The 22,700-nt window shown below is 37.3% G+C and overlaps 1 protein-coding gene across 3 annotated transcripts; it reads left to right on the top strand.

Annotated features, from left to right (window-relative positions):
• The first annotated feature begins 11,366 nt into the window (after nucleotides 1–11,366).
• Nucleotides 11,367–14,316, top strand: LOC124870175 (E3 ubiquitin-protein ligase RNF186-like). Of its 3 annotated transcripts, none has more exons than XM_047368693.1 (2): nucleotides 11,367–13,154; nucleotides 13,394–14,316. In XM_047368693.1, the coding sequence occupies exon 1, from the start codon at nucleotides 12,143–12,145 to the stop codon at nucleotides 12,779–12,781; it is 639 nt and encodes a 212-aa protein (XP_047224649.1). In that variant the 5' UTR covers nucleotides 11,367–12,142; the 3' UTR covers nucleotides 12,782–13,154; nucleotides 13,394–14,316. The 3 variants fall into 3 exon arrangements, with proteins under 3 accessions (XP_047224649.1, XP_047224650.1, XP_047224648.1); XM_047368694.1 differs by having other exon boundaries at nucleotides 11,367–13,276; XM_047368692.1 differs by having other exon boundaries at nucleotides 11,367–13,531; nucleotides 13,843–14,316.
• The last annotated feature ends 8,384 nt before the right edge of the window (nucleotides 14,317–22,700 follow it).

The raw sequence follows: 22,700 nt of genomic DNA, 5'->3' as shown, positions 1-22,700 counted from the left end.
ATTCTGTTTATAATTCCATTTCTAATTTACCAAGTTACTTTCAGGTAAAAACACTGTGTATGTATTAGTTACACGTGTTTCATTTGCAAATTTAGTTTGATTGTATAAAAAAGTATTTAATCCAATTTTAAATACCTAAACATAGGTTATTAAAATGAATGTAAGCAAAAAAGTACCTCTTTTTCTGATAAACACCAAAACATCTGGAAAGCAGACATATAAAATTTATATCAAAATCATGTTGATATAAACTCATTGCGCTTTAACTTTTACCAATCAGTAAATCATAAATCAGTATGTTATTTGACATCATCAATCAGTTGACTTTAGCTTCTTGTTTTTAAAAATCTATATAATGTACAATATACAATCTAATCAGGTGGTCTTTATTACGTTTCACTGTTGTTTTGTAATTCTTGTACTGTTGTTGGTAAAAGAGTTCATCAGAATATAGTAAGTATGTAAGTAAGAATTATTTATAAAGCGCCTTTTACATACATAAAATCCCAGAGCTCTAAACAAGGAAATCACATTAAGATTTACACACAAACACAAGAAAATCATGACACAAAAGCCTGGAAGAACAAAGGATATATTTTTACTGAGAATTGAACTTGCATAACTTTTCAATGCAGGGTGTTTAACAAACATGAAATATTTTGATATATTCTTCGTGTGGGAATTCAAGTGTTTTGCGGACGTTCTTATTGATTTAGGGGTCCCTAAGCAGTAAATTAGTTTCCTTAAGCCTCTGGTTGTCTCAGTGTATTATTATATTTAAAATGTCCTTAATTTGTTCTAAAATATTATGAAACAAAAGTATTGGCAGACCCAACTTTGTGGCACTTGAACCAGAACATATCATCTGTGTGCAGATAAAACTTCCTGATCAAATTTCAACAAACGTTGCCACCGTTAAACCTCAAGGTGCCTGAAGATGTCCAACAGACAAGAAAGCCTGACTGCTTGGAAGGAAAGTATACAGGAATAGGACCAGGCTAAAGATCTATTCAGAGTGATGTTTGCGCAGATGAGGTTGTCTAATTAAATCAAAACTCTTAATCATTTTCATCGATTAATATTGTGTTACATATGATGTGATATATGTAGTGTTTTCTCTCTGTCATTTGCACCGCTTAGTGTACAAGTTTTCAGTTCCGTAGTAATTAAAGTTTAATTTAATTGCTGTGCACTCCCTTTTTTATGAATGAGCCTTTCTACAAACTTAGATGCATCGGTTTGAGGATATTGAACAAAGGCTTTTGTGTTTGCAGTGACTTTTTCTTAAATACCATAATAATGATCATTTTAAATACCGCTAATGTTCATAACAAAAAATAAAAACTGAGTACTGAAAGCAACTCAAATTATCTTTATTCGTTGTGGAGCCCACCTGATGAGTGTAAACCAAAGCTTTACAAATAGAGTTGACTGCAGAAATTCAAGGTGTGGATACCGCTGAGTCTAAGCGTGGAGAAGAGGATCCGCTCTCTCCCACGAGGTCCACCTCAGCCCACGTCAGAAAAGCTCCGCGTGGTCTCTCGCAGCGGTCGCGCTAATTAAACAAAGGGCGCTGTGGCAGAGCCGCGGTTGGCCCACACGGCCGTGGAACACATCCGTGCAAAATGTCGCGTTGCTGACACACTGGACCACATGAGGGATCACTTGACTTTTCTGAAGCGCATAGAGATGTGATAATTGCAATAATTAGGCGTGTTTAACAGACCGATACATTTTTTTTTCTTTTGTCCCTCAAGGAATAGCTTTGTCCCATTTTGCATTCACTCGCTCTGCATTCCATAAATGACTTGGTCATAATCACTCCAGGAAAACCTTAAGCAAAATTTGTATACTTTAGAATATTCAAAATACCACTCTTGTCGCAGGAAGCGTTTCCCTCAAAAAGAGGCCAACAAACAAGCAAAACCAGACATTTTGTGAAAATATTATTTGAAATAAAACGTAAGCTGTGGCACATAGGTTTTATCCATATTCTCTCTTATTGCACTTTCACTCCCAAGACACTGCATGGGCAATAAAAAAAAGAGTGCGTGGACACAAAAGCATGTGGAAACCTTATACCTCTATAAAAGCAAGAACAGGGGCCACAGAGAGTTATTATAGTAAAGTTTGACTATCATGAAATGGAAATCGGATCTACCGTGTCAAATCAATTAAAGGAGCGAGCTGGGTCAGAAATGTGCAGCGCTGGTCGACAATGTGTGTCAGAAATAAGCCAGAAAAAAGATCCTGAAAAGAAATAGAAGTACAAATAGCATGCTGTTGCGTGTAAATGAATCAACCAGGGGATCCAGAGGCCATATGTCTGAATCCATCAATAACACTGTGTTTTTCCATGTCTTCATTAAATGAAACGTTAGCCTATATTTTCTGAATCAGGGATAGGAAAAGTTTAAATATGTTGACTGGACTCCTAACTGGACCTTTTATCATCAGATGCACAACACATGACATCAGAAATTACAAATAAAGAAAAATGGTAAGAGTTGGGATGGGGGGGATATTTAAAATCCCCTGATATTTCATGATGCCATCAAATATCAAATATGGAAAGATTTTCTAAGGTTGTCCCAGAACATCGCAGATCCCGGGCGCTATGTGCTTTTCCACATATTAATTTTTTGTTTCACACCAAAAGTGTTTGTTGATGGAAATATCAATCTTAGACTAATATGACCAAAGCACAAAGTTACAGTGAAGGTCTCAGTAGAGTTCAACAGACTCCACATGTTTACATTTATGACAGCAGAACAGACAAGGCTTTCATGTGGTATTACTCCCAGATAACCAGTTGGTGCGTAGGTAGCATCTCACGGTTAACATGCAGAGTTGGTGGCCCCAAGTTTTCACTCTTTCTTGATGTTCTCTAACATTGAGCTTTAGAGTTGTTTTTACCTCCCTATCATCCTGCTGACTGTGTGAGATTGCAAGACCAACTTGGGTCCTGACACACCTGGTGTTAAAAGATATTGACCTCTATTTCATGTCATATTTATACCCCAAAGAAAACAGGAGGTCATAATTAGAAGTTCCTTAAAATTTCATTAACTAGAAAACTACTTCTGTTACATTTATTTAAAATATAACGAGTACCAACAATTATGGCAGATATTGTTTAAGATTTTTTTTTTCTTCCCAATACATAAATGTGCGGAAAATTTCAATATAAGCTCATGCAAAAACAAGAAAAGTTGAATTTATTTACTAGAAGTGCCATTAATAGTGGAGTGTATTGCACATTTCTTAACAAAAAAAGAAGGCTATAATTTACATTTGGATTAAGCTGTACATTGCTTTATTTAGAGCTCTCAGTTTGGGAAAATGACAGCTGGCTGTGAAACAGCAAGCACTTAACCTTTATTGGCCCTCTAATAATCAAGCCGATGCTGTGCAGGGAGGCTCCTAATAATGTATCATTACTGAAGTTTCCATCCTGTAATCATGCATATTTGTTTAGGGTTTGGATAATTACTGTAAGCTTTTGTATTTTTGTAGCATTTTTTTATCTTTTTTTAGATAATTGTTCTATCAATTTCTGATGATATTTCATGTGTTGTTGTGTCTGAAATAGACAAGCTGGGTGGAACAGTCTGATCTGCTGTATCAGTTTGTAAAGAGTCCCTGGAATCCAATCACTATAATACAGATATTCTTCTATTTAATAGGGACAGACTTAACAGTTTTTGTAACAACACTGAAATCAAGGAACAGATTGTAAAATAATATGCTAAATTTATAGGTTATGCCAATTTAAGATTAGATTTTACAGCATGAAATACAAAGCTTTTGCGACTAATTCTTATTGCCAAAAACGAGTACAGATTGTGATAAAAGTTTGTATTTAAATCAATAAGTCACGATGATCAGAATGGAGTTCTGGTATAACATAAATGAAGGAAGAACAGATCATTTTAGTTTGTCTTCTCATGCATCAGCCTTCACATACATGCTTTAAACTGCAGCTGCTCAGATACAGCAATTTTGACTAACTTTGCATAACAATAACTACAGAACAGGCTTGGTGTAATGGGGGAGAAATATACATTAGAGAAAAGATAAACCATCAGTTAAGATAAACATCTCATTGACATGAAGCGACATCTTTGGTCTTTGTTGTGTTCATGTGTTTTCGACCTTTCATTTAGTTTGGGTTTTGTCTAAGTTCCTTTAGTGGTTTCTTTTCTATTACTTGTTATGGTTTTCTTATGACTATTATTATATTCATTGTTATTCTAGCTCCTTTGTCTTCCTTGTCGTTTCTAGTTTAGTTTCCCATTTAGTATATCTGTGTTTGTTTATGTTTTGGTATTTGTTCACCTCACTCTTTGTTTACTAGTTTATTTTCTCTGTTCCTCCTTGTCCTGGTTCCCTTTCTGTGGTTTAGGTTTTGTTTATTTACGGTCAGGGTTTCTTTATGGGTTCTTTGTTATTTATTAGGTTTTGGTGTTTCTTCTATTCCCTCTAGTTTCTCAGTTTACTTTAGTTAATGATTATTCTAGGTTCTTATGTCTCTATTGGTTTATTATCTTCGTCTATAGTTTTGCTTAGTTCTGTTTCCCTGAGTTTTGTTATTTATAGTTTTGTTTTTGTAGTCAGGTTCCTTTGGTTATGTTATTGTCTGGCTTCCCTCATGTTCCCTTTGTACTCTAGTTCGGTCACCTTAGCAACCATCCAGATTCCCTCATTTCTCTATAGCCTTGTCCACACCTGATTTCCATTCTCATCTGATTACCTGCCTCAGTATCTCATTGGTCCATAGTCCACTTCCCTCTGTTTATAAGCTCTCTGTTTTTGTTTGTTCTTCGCTGGTTCCTTGGTACGTTCACCTATCCTCGTCTAAAGCTTTGACTACTATGTTCCTGCAGAGTCAACTCTGTAAGTTTTTGGAGTTTCGACTTGTGTTTTTGTACCTGCAGTGATTTTTTCTACGTTCTTGCTACATTTGGAAAACCTTTTGAACTTATCTTTGAATAAAAGAAGAAAACTCCTTTAAACATGCAGCTGCCGAGCTCTTGCCTGTGCTTTGGTCACTCTAAACCTCAGAACCTCAGAACCATACTCATGAAGGTCACAGGTTTGGAATAGGGAAATTCATTCTCTTACTGATGCTACTGTTACAAGGCACTATCAAACGAATTGCTGTTTTTCTCATGTATTTGATCTTATCAAATATAACTGGCCCCAAAGCATGACAGTGGGAGTTCAACTCATAACAAAGGCTTGTGAAGGTGAACCCAGGTGAGGCAGAAGAACCAAAACAGAGAATCAGAGTATTTGTTAAAGATACAGCCAAAGGGCATGCAGGGTTAAATTAACTGTCCAACGAATGCAAACTGAAAACAGCCAAGCTAATAGTTCGTGGTCTCATGACAAACATGCAGTCACATCTCCAGTAAGATTCTTATCTGGCTGAAATCACTCCAAGCCTTTACTACGGTCTGAAACAGTCATGTTACCTGATGTTGTGATAACACAGCAATGTGGATTTCCTGCCTATTCACACAAAAAGTCAAACTAGGTCCATTGTTGATCCAAGACAAATGTAGTGTTCCTTAAGAAGCCTATCTTACACTTACTGATAAAGTGTTTATCAACAGGACACTATGTTTAAGACACAAGTGGTCACAAGGATCTACAAAACTTTGAAGGATGTTGTATGTATTTGGACTTTAAATAGAAATAACAAAATCCAAAACTCTTTCAAATGTTTCCCTTATTTAAAATCTCACATGTTTTTATCTCTCAGATTTTTTGTTTTTGAATACTAATTATAGTACATTTAAAACTAAAATAAAAGTAACTTTTCATATTCCTAAGCCAGAGTGAAATTTAGAAAAAATAGACCCTACAAAATATAGATAAATATTTAGCTTCTGCCAAATTCTACTTAAATATGTGTACTTCATTGTGAGAGCTGTGTCTGCACATTTGTTATTTTTACTGGTCATCTTTTTTTCTTTCTTCTACAGTACAGACCAAACGTTTGGAGACACTTTCTCATTCAAAGTTTTCTTTATTTTCATGACTATGAATATTGTAGCTTCACACTGAAGGCATCAAAACTATGAATTAAAACATGTGGAATTATATACTGAACAAAAAAGTGTGAAACAACTGAAAATATGTGTTATATTCTAGGTTCTTCAAAGTAGCCACCTTTTGCTTTGATTACTGCTCCGTACACTCTTGGTATTCTGTTGATGAGCTTCAAGAGGTAGTCACCTGAAATGGTTTTCACTTCACAAGCTATTTGACCAAGAAGGAGAGTGATGGGGTGCTGCGCCAGAAGACCTGGCCTCCACAGTCACCGGACCTGAACCCAATCGAGATGGTTTGGGGTGAGCTGGACCGCAGAGTGAACGCAAAAGGGCCAACAAGTGCTAAGCATCTCTGGGAACTCCTTCAAGACTGCTGGAAAACCATTTCAGGTGACTACTTCTTGAAGCTCATCAACAGAATACCAAGAGTGTGTGGAGCAGTAATCAAAGCAAAAGGTGGATACTTTGAAGAACCTAGAATATAAGACATATTTTCAGTTGTTTCACACTTTTTTGTTCAGTATATAATTCCACATGTGTTAATTCATAGTTTTGATGCCTTCAGTGTGAAGCTACAATATTCATAGTCATGAAAATAAAGACAACTCTTTGAATGAGAAGGTGTGTCCAAACTTTTGGTCTGTACTGTATGTACTTTACTTAAAGTAGTAAAATTAAAGCTTTGTAACAGTTAATCATTAATGCCACCACCATATTCCCTACAGTTATTATAGTGCTGCAAATGTGGGTGAAATTATCTAGAAATTGCTTTCACTGACTGATAATAGAAAAAAAATATGCTACTGTTCAACTTCATGGTCTTGCAGTGAAAGGACCTATGGCTGAAATTGATTAACAATTCATAGTATTTTTGCGAAGCTTAAAGATTTAGTTTTAAAGTTTCTCGGGATATATACTGTGTTTTGATCTGAATTTGATTTATTTTCACACACATTTCCAATGGTATCATAAAGGATTACATCAAATCAACTGTTTATTTCATAGAATATAACAGTGTGTGTAAACAAAGTTATAGTAACTGTTAGATATTTGTGTGACAGATATCTAACAGAGCTCAAAGGAAACTGATGTTTTCATTACCTGTTCTTGTAAAGCTGTTCTTGTGAGGTTAAGGGCAAATGAACTGAGCACAGAAAGTCAGTTACGCCAATCATCATAAAGCCTGTTTTAGACTTTTAGATGAAAATAATAATCACAACTAATTCTGCCATTGCCATTGAGCATTCCATTGTGACTGCCATGCATTTTGTCTTTCTATTCTGTTCAAACATCATTAATTCTGTTCATCGGAAAAAATATCAGTAGTGGAAATACTGCATATCTAAATTCAGCCACAAGAGGGCACTTCGGGACTTAACAGTTTATTAGATGTCATCTATCTATCTATCTATCTATCTATCTATCTATCTATCTATCTATCTATCTATCTATCTATCTATCTATCTATCTATCTATCTATCTATCTATCTATCTATCTATCTATCTATCTATCTATCTATCTATCTATCTATCTATCTATCTATCTATCTATCTATCTATCTATCTATCTATCTATCTATCTATCTATCTATCTATCTATCTATCTATCTAGCCAAAGCAAAGTAATTCATGTGACCTTTTATTTAAACAAAGCAGAATAAAAAAGGACCTTTCTGGTTTTAATATTTTATTTTCAAGTATTTTAATTATGTTTTTGAGTTAAATACAATTACACTATCAAACAAGATCAAACTGAATTTGTAGATAAAAACCATGTAAACAATACATGCACATCATTTCATTATCAAATAAATATCATTATAAAGTAATCTCATCTAAACCTAGCAGGAAAAAAATATAACCAGAGAGTAATTCAGTAACTTATGTGCAAATACATAGTGTAATATATCTAATGTGGTTAAAACAGAATCTGGTCTTTGCAGGGAATTGATTTCTAAAATTATATTTCACTCTTGCTGTCATTAGTGATCCTTTCTTATGGTTGTCAAGAACTGATTGGTTGTTATTTTCTTAAGCCAAGAATAGAAAGTTAGCAGGTATTACATACGACATTACGATATGACATACGTTGTTTATATAGGGTATCTAGTCACTACATTAGAAATTTAGGGTAGATGGGGCTTATTCATCCATCCATCCATTCATTTTCTATACCCGCTTCTTCTGTACAGGTTTGCGGGGGAGCTGGTTCCTATCTCCATCAGTCTATGGGCGAGAGGCGGGCTACGGGGGCTTATTGAATGTCTTGCAAAAGTATTCATTCCCCTTGAACTTTTTCACATGTATTTTGTTGGGATTTTATGTGATAGACCAACACAAAGTATGGTATACCCATGAAGTTTTAAATATTTTTAAAACTTAATGGGTAAGTATGGTGTGAATATAAATTCTTCCCCTTTTAACGGGATACATCTAAACAAATTTCATTGCAACCGATTACCTTCGAAAATCCTCTAGTTAGGAAAACAAGTCCATGTGTGTAATTCAATATTGGTATAAATACAGCTGTTCTGTGAAGGCCTCATAGGCTCGTTAGAGAACATCAGTAAATAAACAGCATCATCAAGACTGAGGAACACAACAGTGAGGCCAGGGATAAAGTTGTGGAGAAGGTAATAGCTTAGTTTTTAGCTTTTTGTAACATTGGACTGAATCTTTGAGGTATGAATTTAAAAAATATTCTGACTTACAGTGTCTTGCAGAAATATTAACAAACTTCACAATTTGTCATGTAACGACAACACACTTGAGTGTAATACATTGGGATTTTATGTGATAAACTAACATAGAGCACTGCATAATTGTGAAGTGGAAGGACAATGATACATTATTTTCAGTTTGTTTTTACAAATACAAATCTGAAAAGTGTGGCAAGCCTTTGAACTCCACCAATCTTAGTCAACACTTTGCAGGATCCTGTTTTGCTGCACTTACTGCTGCAAGTCTTTTAGGTTATGTCTCTGTGAGCTTAAAAATATTTTAATTTTTGCAAACCTTAGAAAAATAACTTTTTAAGTTTTGGCAAGGATTCTCAATTGATTTAACATTAAATCTATTTTAATTGGGCCAGTCTACCATAGGAATAGGCTTTGACCTAAACTTTTCGATGTACAGGTCCTTCTCAAAATATTAGCATATTGTGATAAAGTTCATTATTTTCCATAATGTCATGATGAAAATGTAACCATCATATATTTTAGATTCATTGCACACTAACTGAAATATTTTAGGTCTTTTATTGTCTTAATACGGATGATTTTGTCGTACAGCTCATAAAAATCCAAAATTCCTATCTCACAAAATTAGCATATCATTAAAAGGGTCTCTAAACGAGCTATGAACCTAATCATCTGAATCAACGAGTTAACTCTAAACACCTGCAAAAGATTCCTGACGCCTTTAAAACTCCCAGCCTGATTCATCACTCAAAACCCCAATCATGGGTAAGACTGCCGACCTGACTGCTGTCCAGAAGGCCACTATTGACACCCTCAAGCAAGAGGGTAAGACACAGAAAGAAATTTCTGAACAAATAGGCTGTTCCCAGAGTGCTGTATCAAGGCACCTCAGTGGGAAGTCTGTGGGAAGGAAAAAGTGTGGCAGAAAACGCTGCACAACGAGAAGAGGTGACCGGACTCTGAGGAAGATTGTGGAGAAGGGCCGATTCCAGACCTTGGGGGACCTGCGGGAGCAGTGGACTGAGTCTGGAGTAGAAACATCCAGAGCCACCGTGCACAGGCGTGTGCAGGAAATGGGCTACAGGTGCCGCATTCCCCAGTCCTGGGCTACAGAGAAGCAGCACTGGACTGTTGCTCAGTGGTCCAAAGTACTTTTTTCGGATGAAAGCAAATTCTGCATGTCATTCGGAAATCAAGGTGCCAGAGTCTGGAGGAAGACTGGGGAGAAGGAAATGCCAAAATGCCAGAAGTCCAGTGTCAAGTACCCACAGTCAGTGATGGTCTGGGGTGCCGTGTCAGCTGCTGGTGTTGGTCCACTGTGTTTTATCAAGGGCAGGGTCAATGCAGCTAGCTATCAGGAGATTTTGGAGCACTTCATGCTTCCATCTGCTGAAAAGCTTTATGGAGATGAAGATTTCATTTTTCAGCACGACCTGGCACCTGCTCACAGTGCCAAAACCACTGGTAAATGGTTTACTGACCATGGTATCACTGTGCTCAATTGGCCTGCCAACTCTCCTGACCTGAACCCCATAGAGAATCTGTGGGATATTGTGAAGAGAACTTTGAGAGACTCAAGACCCAACACTCTGGATGAGCTAAAGGCCGCTATCGAAGCATCTTGGGCCTCCATAAGACCTCAGCAGTGCCACAGGCTGATTGCCTCCATGCCACGCCGCATTGAAGCAGTCATTTCTGCAAAAGGATTCCCGACCAAGTATTGAGTGCATAACTGTACATGATTATTTGAAGGTTGACGTTTTTTGTATTAAAAACACTTTTCTTTTATTGATCGGATGAAATATGCTAATTTTGTGAGATAGGAATTTTGGGTTTTCATGAGCTGTATGCCAAAATCATCCGTATTAAGGCAATAAAAGACCTGAAATATTTCAGTTAGTGTGCAATGAATCTAAAATATATGAATGTTAAATTTTCATCATTACATTATAGAAAATAATGAACTTTATTACAATATGCTAATTTTTTTAGAAGGACCTGTAGCTTTGGGTGTCGGTGTAAATGGGTTGTGTCCTACTGGAAGGTGAACCTCTGTCCCAGTCTCAAATAGGTTTTCTTCCAGGATTGCCTCGTATTTAGCTCCACCAATCTTCACATCAACACTAATAAGCTTCCCTGTTCGCAGGAATCATTTCCATAGAATGATGCTGCCACCATTGTGGTTCACCTTTAACTTCAATATTCAGTCTCCCATGACTAGAGCATGTTTTTCAACATCATATACTGTATATAGCATGGCTAACAGTTGTATGGATAGATTCGTACTACATGTGCTGTGAATCTGAACAGCTCCTCCAGAGTTAACACAAGCCTGTTGGTTGCTTCTCTGAATTATGCTCTCCTTGTCTGTCCTGTCTGTATGGGTGGACAGCCATGTCTTGGTAGGTTTGGTACATTCTCAGATGATGGACTGTACTGTCTCTGTGAGATGTTCAAAGCTCGAAACATTGTTTTATAACCTAATTGTGCTATAAACGTCTCCAAACATTCATCCCTAACCTGTCTGCTGTGTTCCTTGGTCTTAATGATAATGTTTGTTCACTAATGTTCTCTAACAAACCTCTGAGGGTGAATTATATTCACTGTAGTGAGTTCTTGAGGCATCTGATTTTTCTGGATTTTATTTAGGGGTATCAGAAATAATGCTCTCACTACAAATGCATGCCGCAAATGAAGGATTTTGTAATGTTATCAAAAATGGAAACGTTTACCAAGTTCCTTCCGCTTCACAATCATGTGCTACTTTGTGTTGACACATACAATCATTGAAGTTTGTTGGTATAACGTGACAGCGTGATGTGGGAATGATTTTGCGGGACAGTTGTAGCTGCAGTTGAAGATGTCACCGCCGATTGCCCTGCACGGCGCTGTCCGCTGACTGCGGTGCTGAAATTCAAAGCGACACATCTCACAGGACTCTTTTCACTGTTAGAGCAGGTTCCCAATTTTATTACACGGTTTAACGAGGCATGTCGAGCACATGATGCTCGTTGTGACACCAACCAGGTGACAGAGAACAGATCAGAAAATCAATCTGAACAAGTCTATTGATTTTGTTTGTTTTCTTCTTATTATTTCATGTTTTTTCTATTTCTTGCTATTCGTTTAGTTGTTTCAGGGCTTGTTTTAGTAAAGCTGTTCTTGGGTTTTGCTCCAGGGGACTGTTACACATGTCTGTGAACCGGATGGAGTTGGACTGACGCGTAGCGGAAAACGCGTAGCGGAAAACAAGGATAAAAAAAATGCACATATATATATATATATATATATATTTTTTTTTTTTTTATGATTTGATGCACTATATTTTAATTATTAACTTAAATGACATGTGCGGTCAAATAAAGCGGAATAATATGGGTGAACATGGCGGAGAATGTCCATCAACAAGGCGGTTGTGGTTTTGCTCAGTCTAACGAAGAAGAATACGAGTGCAAAATCTGCTACAACTACTTTGACTTAGGCCCTCACATTCCCAAACAGCTGAGCTGCTCCCACACCTTCTGTCAGGAGTGCCTCGAAACTCTGCACTCCCGAGAAGGTCGAGGTTGGAGAATCGGCTGCCCCGTGTGTCGCCACCGGACTCCGGTTCGGGAATATCAGGTTCAAAACCTCCCGAACAACAGCGCCCTGGTCGAAGCTCTTCCACTTACAGAGCATCGGCGACAGAGCTCATCAAACACGGAACAACAGGCAGGGCCATCCGAATCTTCTGCCACCGAGGAAAGCCGTGAGACATGCAAAAACGTAGCGTTTACCACGGGCTGTGTGTGCGCCATCTTCTCCTTCCTATCTACGGTGGTGCTTTTATTTCTGGGCCTCATTTCCGTACATAACTTCAACCACATAGCGCCGCCCGTGGGCCCAGTTTGTCTGTTCGTCGCCAGCATCCTGGCTCTGCTTTCCCTAATACTCACTTGGTTGATGTGCATGCTGAAATCTGAATCAGAAACAGAGGCGAGCGCCCTTAGCTCCCTCACATCTAATGCGATTGTCAGAGACTGAACTGGAATTTTTAAACGAGATACAAAGAGGTTTTTCATTCTGTATCTCAAGGACTTGCCACTTCAAATGTTTATCTATATTTTAGGTGAAATTTCTAAAGGATTTTATCAACCGTCTGTGTTAATTTAATCTGTACACAGCAATAAATGCCCGTGCACTTTATGAAACTAACTCATTTTTATCGAGATTTGTTGTTGTTGCTCATTTGTTTGATTTTTCTTTACAACGATTAGGAACCAGGTTGCCAATTCATACCTCATTTCAAACCTTCTTTTTGCCATTTTGTCCACTTCCTGTTTTCATTATGTACCTAACCGCTTCATACCAGTGCTGCTTTGTCCAGGGGGGTGGCAAGAGTAAAGTCATCTATCAGGTACATTGAACAGGTTTCATATTGCTTATTGGCATGTCCTGCAATTGAAGAGTTGCGATGACTTGTGCATAGATGTAGGAAGAAAATATTGCTAAACACCACAGCGGACTAATGATTCTAAAGTAGGTATCTGATTACTATAGCTGATCTGATTTTATGACTCAAAATTAAATTAGAGGGGAATTTTACTGTAAAATTCTGGATTGGAATTTGATCATCTACAGTTCAAATGTTCACAGGAAAAAGAATGTGGCATCAAGACAACAACTGTCCCAGCCTAACTCTCTAAACCTCTCAGCTGATGAGCTACACCTGTCCTCCCTCGACCTCCTCCGGATTGTGGCACCTAGTGGTGGAGAAAGGTTAGCAGCAGCCAGGTAACAACTCCAGACCCTGACATAAACTGAGACAAATATAAAAACTGCACTATATAGAAAGTTCAAACCCTGTGTGATGGCCACACCTGCAGCCACACAGTCGGTAACCCCCCACACAAACACTTTTTCATTTTGAGTTTTCATATACACATTCACTGCAGCAAAAATACATGGGTTTCTGTTTATATTATCATTTGACAATATTGAAATACATTAGTTCTAATTGTAGCGTGCACATTTGGTTAACTTTTGTATATTTAATTTTGTCAAATATTTAACATTTTTTGTGTTTTCTTTGCTGGCGCTGTGAGGGAGTACCTTGAACAGAAGCAATGGACTCTGGCTGGCACACTCCAATTCCAGATTGACTGATTGGGTGATACCATCTGGAGTTCCACCATGGGGGAAGACCATGGAGTCTTTATTCTAATTTTTGCATAAGTTCTCTTTGTTTTTGTGATTTGCTTATTTTGTTTAGTTATTAGTCATTCAAGTAATTTTTTAAGCTAACTGTGTTTAGTTATTTTTGCCAGTTAAATGTCTGTATATGTTTTCCTTCCCTTTTCCTCAGTGTGTTAGTCTGGTCTGATCAGCCAGTATTTAGGTCCCCTTTGTTGTGTAGGAGGTCAGTTTGTTTGAGCAGTTAGTTTGAGGTTTTGTTATGTTTAACCCTGATTTTTTTGTCTTGAGTTTAGCTTCTTTATTGGACCTCTTTTAAGGGACCTGTAACAGTTATTTGAATTTTGTTATTTTGGGGAAATAAAACTCATGTTCTCTGAAAATTATTACTGTGTCCTCATGCTTGACCGGCTCGGTCCTTCACACCCTGACTGAATTATCCAGCAATCATAGATTCCTCAAAACCCCATTTGGATTTGTGGAGTCAGTTAAGAAACGTTTAAAAACAATGTGTAATTTAATCTCTTGTTACTTCTCAGACGGAGGAACCCGTCCAGGGCAGCATTCATGTAGGAACTGATACTGCCCATTTTAAATTTTTTTTTTTGGCTTTGGATCAATTTGTCCCTTCATATTATTTGATAAAGTCCTTACTGTACTTCCTTGCTGTGAGTAAATTATATACAGACCATTTAGAATGGTTAAAAAAAAACATAATTGACAGTGGTCTGAAACGTTGCCCTGGTGGGTACAACGTGAAGATGGCTCTTATTTGAATCCCAGTAAGTTGGGTATAAAATGACCAAAACTGCAAAAGTATGAAACTGAAGAAGCAAAATGCAAACGTATGAAATGGCAAAGAAGTGAAATGACCAGTGAAATGACTACCTCAAAGAAAATCATGAAAATAATCCCTGTCGGCTCTTTATTATATAACATTTCTGGGCTAAATATGGACTGACCCAACCATGGATTGATATAACAAAACAGTGCTTGATCATGTGTTTGACCCATCATACTGGGTTAAGTTTTCAACCCAAAAAAATAAGTTAAAGTTACTAATGTGTAGTTTAAGGGTACCAAGGAGTAGTGGGATTACTAAACAAGTAATATTTAGATTAAAATACTTTTTACTGAACCACCAGATGTTTTATATCCATTTTGTGCTCACAGTGTTAGGTGTGTGGAGGCTGGGGCCTGTATTTTTTTTAGTTCATCTTTATTTGAACGACCAGGAAGTCCTTTAAGATTAACATCTCTTTTTTGAAAGAGACTCTGCTAGGATATTGCACAGTAACAAGTTATAAGTTCAAAAGCACAAGTTAAAAGTTTGAATTAATTTCAATCTGTGTTCATTGACTCTAGCAGTGAAGTCAAGATTAATACTCAAAATACATGTAACACTGTATAAAATATTGCATGTCTATATTAACTGTATTACCAGCTATTTGAATAGTGTGAATGTTATGCTAGAAAAAAACTTGTGCTAACTACTTAGCAGGTAAATCGCTTAAAACAACAAACTCATTGATTTCTTCGACACTCAGGAAGGGGAACAGTGTCTGTACAAATATGGCAATAAAGCTGATTCTGATTCTCTTTCTGATGATTGGGGTGACAGTTTTAAATGGCACCCTTTGATGAATGATGAGGCTCATTCTAGTCTATTCTCTCATCCAACAAACCGGCTCACAATTTTTCAGCCAATGTTTAGTTGAAACTACCCAGCATGTGGGGCTAAAGAAAAAACCCACCATTTTTTTTTTTTTTTGTCAGTAAATTGGAAGATAGAAACATTGCATCTTAGAAAAATTGGAAGGGCATAAAAACCCACAGGAATTCTGCCAGTACTGACCCATGAAGACCAAAGAAGATACCACATGACGACAGAAACCAACAGCAATGCATTGTGGAAGGGGTATCATGCTGTGGGGTTGCTTTGCTTTCACTATAGACACTGGATTTATCAAAGGATCTATGAAATCACGAAGTAGATGAGACATTTTAGTTCAAAAAGAGCTACCTTTATTGTCAAAAATTTTGTGGTTTGTGCTACAGCAGAAAAAGACAAAGCAAACTTCTTATGGCTTAAAAAGACAAATTCATCTGAAAAACCTGGATTGAGCTACAATCCGTAAAAGATAAAAAAAAAATGTAAAGAACCTAAGTAAAATGCAAGTTGATAGTGGAAGAAACTTTCAGCACATGAATGCAAGGTTTTTTATAGTTAAATGTGAGGCTGCTGGGGGTTCCATTCGTTGTTTATTGTATTTTATTTTTGCTTTGTGTTGTTTGTGCATGCTCAGAATTAAGGATTGCTGCAAAGTTAATGGCTCAATAACTTGAGTTTAAATCCTTTTTACCAGTTCGCATGATAAACTGAACTTAACTGCACTGGTTTATACATAAAATTTATCTGAAAGGCATGTTACTGAATTCAAATCTCTCTTCATGAATCAACTGAATTTATATTTCCATGTATAAATTGCCTTTCTTTGTTTCGTAAAGTGCCTTGTAAAAGATGAGTTTCTACATAAAAATCTTTGACATCAAATTAAAGATGTCAATTATTCTGACCGTACTTGTTCTGAAACTTAGATTTTCATACTCTGGTAGACTAAAATGTCAAAAAATAATTTAAAAGTAACATTATATTTTGTTGGAATATCCATAAGGTGTTTCCTGTATGACAACCTTTTTTTACCTTGCTAATCAAGTTGATTTATCATTTACAAAGGCACAATTATTTTTAACAATCACCTATTATGCCACTGACTTAAACCTTTTTACCTCCTAACTACCTCTGTGTGATTGCAGTGACCCCCCATGGGTGAGCAGGTCAGCAGGGGATCCCAGATGAGTAACCCTGAGGGGACATGAGCCCTTAAAAGAAAATGGAATAACTATGGGGTAGGGGACCTAAATATTTAGTTTTAAAAAGTGATAAAACAATAGAAGTGCAGATGCCCCCTGTGGGGTTTTAAATCATCTGATGACTTTTAAGTTTGTTTAATGTTAAAAATTGGCAGTTAATTGTTTATTTATTATTTATTGTCATAATTTTACATTTTCCAAAAGTATGGACAAGAATAACAATGTGAAAAGACTGGGCTCAAAGACTTATGATCAAGCTGATGTCTCCATTGTCCTGAATCCCAGTCTCACAGTAAGCATTTATATCCACCCAGTGTTGTTCTAAGAGGAGACAGTGGTCTCCGTAGTTAAAACCCATCCCTTTTAGGTCCCTCAAAAGAATTCCTTCTTTTGGTCAGTGACTAATGCTGCTTAAATGCCACCATGACAAAAGCTTGAGAGTAGAAAAAAGAAAAAAGAAAGGAGGGGCGGCAGACTTCTTCTGGGAGAAATATAGGCAACACTGTGTCTGGGGCAAAGGACCTCATGTCATGGGGACTGTAGGGCTTAAAGTTAAAGATTACTTTGAAATCTGCATCCCCTACCATCAAACTCTCCTGGTATCTCCCCACCCTTCCTCCTCCCTGCAGCCATCACTTCCACTCCCAAAAAATAAGAAGCTGTCTCCACAGAAAAGGGGATGAGTGGAGAGTAGACCCTCTTTGATGACAGAGAAGGATCCTTTTGTTCCCTAATCCCTGCAGAACCCCCACCCCTTTTTTTTCTCTCTCTCTGCAAGTCCAATTCGACATTAAGTGGCTTCAGCCAGTGGTTCAAAAGATATTTGTTTACCTTTTCTATGACAAAGAAGAGGATGATGGAATCACATACTTTCTACTTTCAGTGATCTAGATTGTTTATTAAACATGACAAGTAAGAAAACATTTTAACGTATTGGTTGATCAGTCCACTTCACTCAGCTTCTCACACTACTAGAAAAGTTGTTCAGTGAATAAATAAATAAATGAATGAATCAAATTTTCCTTCGGTCTCTTTGTGCTGTGGGTGAGTCCCAGGTAAGCAACCATCCTCTGTGCTCAAATTTAATGTCAAAACAGTTGCAGGATACATCTCCTCCTCTTCCTGCACCTTGCCTTAAGTATGTGCAAAGTCTGTTTCTGTGTCATTATCAGATTGGACACACATATTTCACAGAGGAGATGAAAGTGTTCCTTATGCTTTAACATCTGCCCTCTGTTGGGCAGAACCTCAAAGACATTGCCCGAGGAAAGCGATTATCACCTCTCTGTACGCACTATGACTCGTCATGTGATCACACGCTTGTGTATGCACATGTGTTCAAGCGTACGTGTTTATAGGGTGAAAAGGGTGTGAGTGTGCAGTTGCCAAAATGTGCATGCAAAGACATATGGCCTAAAAGGCATGCAAAATCTCCAGAGACAAGTGACGTGATCTTAATGTTTCAGGTCAAAAGTGTCAAACACAGCTTATCTTGCCACTTCACTTTAAACTTGTTGCCCTCAAGATGTTGAAGAAGACGTCCTTTCTCTGCCATCAGTCTCTGTATTATATGTGAACACAGTAGGGCCCTTTCCTATGTAAAGTTGAAACAAACAACATGATAGATCCGGTGAAGCATGCAAACTGGCTCCCTCTTGTGTGTAAAAACACTATTGCAAGAGGGATTGGAAGATTAACAAATCCTCTTTTAAAATGATTAGAAGTGGAATATCAAATTCTTCAAACAATAAACCATTTTTCAGAAGGAATGTAATTCCAGCTACATTTGTAATGACAAAACTTTATTGACAGCACATACAGCCCAATGATTTACTTCATATCAAAGTTGTCTAAGAAAGAACTTTGAAAAAGACCTAGAGGGTGAAATTTAAATGTCATCTGACTGCTGTACAGTGATCACGAGGAGCTACTCTGAATATGGAAGCTCAATATGCTGTGGCATTTTATTATACATAATGAGCTGAAAACAGACTTTCTTTCTATGTGATGTTCAAATATCCTGGTGAATAATGAAAGCATACTGAAACAGCTACAACTGAGTCATCACCCCATTTAAGCTTAAGTCTTTTTGGGCTGTTACAGTTAAAATTCCAGGTCTTTGAGACTTAAAAAAGGAGACAATAATAGATATTTTCAAAACTTGCTCCTCCTTTATTGCGATATACAGTTCAATTGAAAACACAAACACATCCAGTTTATAGGAGAAAATATAAATTAAAAATTTAAAAGATGCAACAACCTGGTTGCATAAGAGTGAACATCCTTACACTGACACATTTTGATTCAATAAATACATTCAGTCTTCTTTGTTGAGGGTCTATCAGCATCCCACATCTTGACTTGGTAATATTTGCCTACTCTGCCTTTCAAAAGCTTTTGGACAAAATCTGTCCAAACATCTGGATAGGTTATTAAACTTTTTTTTTCTTTTCATGGTTTAATTCTTTTATTTGAATGTATACTGGGGCTGCATGGTGGCACAGTTGGGAGTACTGGTGCCTTGCAACTAGATGGTCCTGGGTTCAACTCCTGGCCTGGGGTCTTTCTGCATGAAGTTTTCATGTTCTCTGCGTAGGTTCTCTCTGGGTACTACGGTCCCACAGTCCAAAAACATGACTGTTAGGTTAATTTGGTCTGGCGACCTGTCCAGGGTGTACCCCGCCTCTCTGACTGGTGATCTTTATATTATTCAATCACCTTGACAAAAACCTTTTCCTACATCTGAGGAAAAGTAACCTCAGACCATGATGTTCCACTACCATCTTTCACTGTAGAACCCAGCACCTTCTTGGTCTTTGGCAAGAGTGTTACCATTGGCACTACCGTCCACCCCATAAAGCAAATCAGTTGAAACCAAATTTAAAATATGACTGATTGATCAACTAGCCGTTTATATGAAATGCAATATCCTTTAAAGTAGTTAACAGGCAATGTACTCTAACAAGAATGCATAATATGGATAAACTCCTGGATACTGCACCCATGAATGTCTGATTGGCTGATTTCTCTCTTGATTCAAAACGTCTCCTGGATCCACTGCATTCTATAGACACCTAAAAGGTGTCCACTGGTTTAATCCTACCGGATTAATGTAATTGGTTCATGCTTTTGCAGTGGTAGGTTGTTGAAAGAAGGCTGCACATTGTGGCCCTATAGAGGAAGCATAGTGCAATAAGGGGTACTGATACACTGTATTACCAGCACGTTCAAGACCCCATGACATACCTTTTTGAGTCTGCGCGATTTAATGTAATGACTGAGGTAAGGCTGAATATTTGAAATTGACTCACTGCTTTTACGTATCTGAGCCACAACAGAAGGTCACAGAGTGGCTTTGCAAGTAGGTGTGATAAAGACAGCATGAGCACTCATCTATAGTCAATGGTGCTGCTGTCACGCACTGATTCCACAATGCTGGTTTTGATACGTAAGGACACATCGTCGCAGTAAGTGTCTGGTTTAGTTGAATCATTTATAAAGGATGGAGGCAGCTTGATTAGTGCCTCATTATTATAACAAGACCATTTTTGTGAGAAACCTTTATGTTAATGTCATGCAAATAATCAAATGTATGCTTATGGTCATTGAATACTTGGAAAGCCATGTGTCAAAGCTTTAATTTCCTGGCTCATATCTTGAGATGTTGATTCAATATTTTTCCATTATATTTTTCAAGTGAGGACGACTCAGAGTACAGTCCACAAAGTGGACACAGGACTTTGTGGACTGCTGTCGGCGGAACCACCTCTTGTTTAATATGGGGAAACCAAGGAGCTGATGAGGGATTCCCTATTTTAATTGGGGACCTGTGGAGGCGCAGCTTATCAACAGCTGAGAGGAAGCAGTCAGATAAGATTATCAGAAAGGTCAGCAGACTTCAAGAATGTCGCCTCAGCACAGTGCAAGTGGTGGGAGACAGAAGGTCTCTAGCAAAAATAACATCACTGTTGAACAATGCCTCCCAACCCATGCATAATACTGTTGCAGAACTGGAGAGCTCCTTCAGTGACAAACTGATACATCCCAGGTGCAAAAAGGAGCTTTATCACAGATCCTTCCTCCTTGCAGCTGTAAGACTTTAGTACCACCACTGCTCCCAACAGACTCAAGTGTTTACATCCCTGCTGTTATTTGCACAGTTTTTCCATTTCTTGTAAGCAATTTGTAGTTGTTTTTTAAGTTCAAATACACATAAACATTTTGTAATTTTTTTTTTAAATCCCCCTACCCAGTAGCACATTTATTTAAATCTGAGTATGCTATTTTAATACCTGTAGAGAATTTTTTCTTATGTTGTAAATTATCATTGACTGTGCAATCTATTGTGCTTTTATATATTTTTTTACCTTCTTGTGTATCTGCATGCTACCATTTGCCTTTCACTTTGCTGCTGGTACGTATGAATTTCCCCCACTGTGGGACAATACAAGGATATTTCTATTCTAGTCCTTGAATACATTCGAAATTATAACCTGTATTTTTTTGTTGCTATTGGACTAAATGTCTTCTTCTGCGAGGTGGGTAAAATAGTCAAAATTTCTACTCAATAAGAGTAGCACTACTTCAATATATTTTTGCTCAAGTAGAGTAAAAAGTAATCCAAAAATTACTCAAGTAAGAGTAAAAGGAATTTTGGTGAAAAAGCTGTTTAAGTGCTGAGTACAAGAGTAGTACTGTTTAATCTGATTTAATTTGTGAAAATTATGTAATTATACAGACAATATATAAAATTATGTGCAGATTGTGGTACTGTGAATAATAAAATAAAAAATTTGCTAAACGAAATCACATTACAAAATAACAAATTTGGGCAGAAGAAACATTTCCAATATCAACTGTTTGCTGTATATTCATTTGACCTCAGCAGATAGAAAATAACATTAGAACAATAAAGCTTGTTTACAGTAAATGTCATTAATTACTACCCACGTCTGCTTCTTCCTATCTGAGTGGACTTTAAGCACATATTGTTCTAGGACTCCTTTCACAGTGGATAAATACATACTTCTGGACTTAGCCAGCATCTTCACATATTTTGCTTTTGTTCTGGGGCAGACACAAGTTATCCCCAAGACACTTTCCTTGCGGACACAGGACTTATTTCCTTCCTGGACAATATAATGGACATGCTGTTTACTCTTGAAATTTAACTGTACAGATTAACATGGCACTTTCAAAAATCTAGAAGTTGTAGGATGAGCCAGACTTTCAGCGATCCATAACTGTCTTCCCACCTTGGCAGAATTTGATTTCTCTATGATTTCACACAGGAATTAGTGTGTTAGAGGTGTTGCCTTAAAGTACATCCACAGGTGTGCCTTCATTTAACTCAAACGTTTTGAATGAAGCTGTTATTAGCTCATAATGGCATAATAACGCATCATTTAGGCTTTATCCGGATTGTTTACAAGCATTGCAATGTTATTGTACCAAACGTCTGAATTTAAAGAAAGTTTTTATAGAATTCATTAAACAGGAAACGTTTAACCTGATTTCTGACAGTTAGGTGAAAAGGTATTTTTATACAGCATTTGTAAATATCCGTCTACAACTGTAAGTATATGTGTATAAATCTACATACTCAGCAATACCTTAATTGTTTCTTAATTTTCCCACTATATTATTGATCAGTAGGTATTTTGCTGATTCTTTTATGCACACATGCTGACAGAATTTAAAAATTTGGCTTAGCATACTTGGTTGATAGCAGTTTGATAGCCGAAAGAGTCGGCTCCTGTTCCCGAACTAATCCAAATGATTTGAATTCTAGAAAAGAACTGACAAGTAGTGACCGGGAGTAACCTCTGTTACGTTGCCGTTTCCTCAAACACGCGCCACCTCCAAAGCGCCAATCACTGTCGGAGAAACAGTGTGA

Source organism: Girardinichthys multiradiatus, chromosome 6 (assembly GCF_021462225.1).
Source record: "Girardinichthys multiradiatus isolate DD_20200921_A chromosome 6, DD_fGirMul_XY1, whole genome shotgun sequence".
Taxonomy (NCBI): Eukaryota; Metazoa; Chordata; class Actinopteri; order Cyprinodontiformes; family Goodeidae; genus Girardinichthys; species Girardinichthys multiradiatus.
The sequence above is the reverse complement of the archived record's forward strand: the minus strand, read 5'-3'. Positions and strand labels throughout refer to the sequence as shown.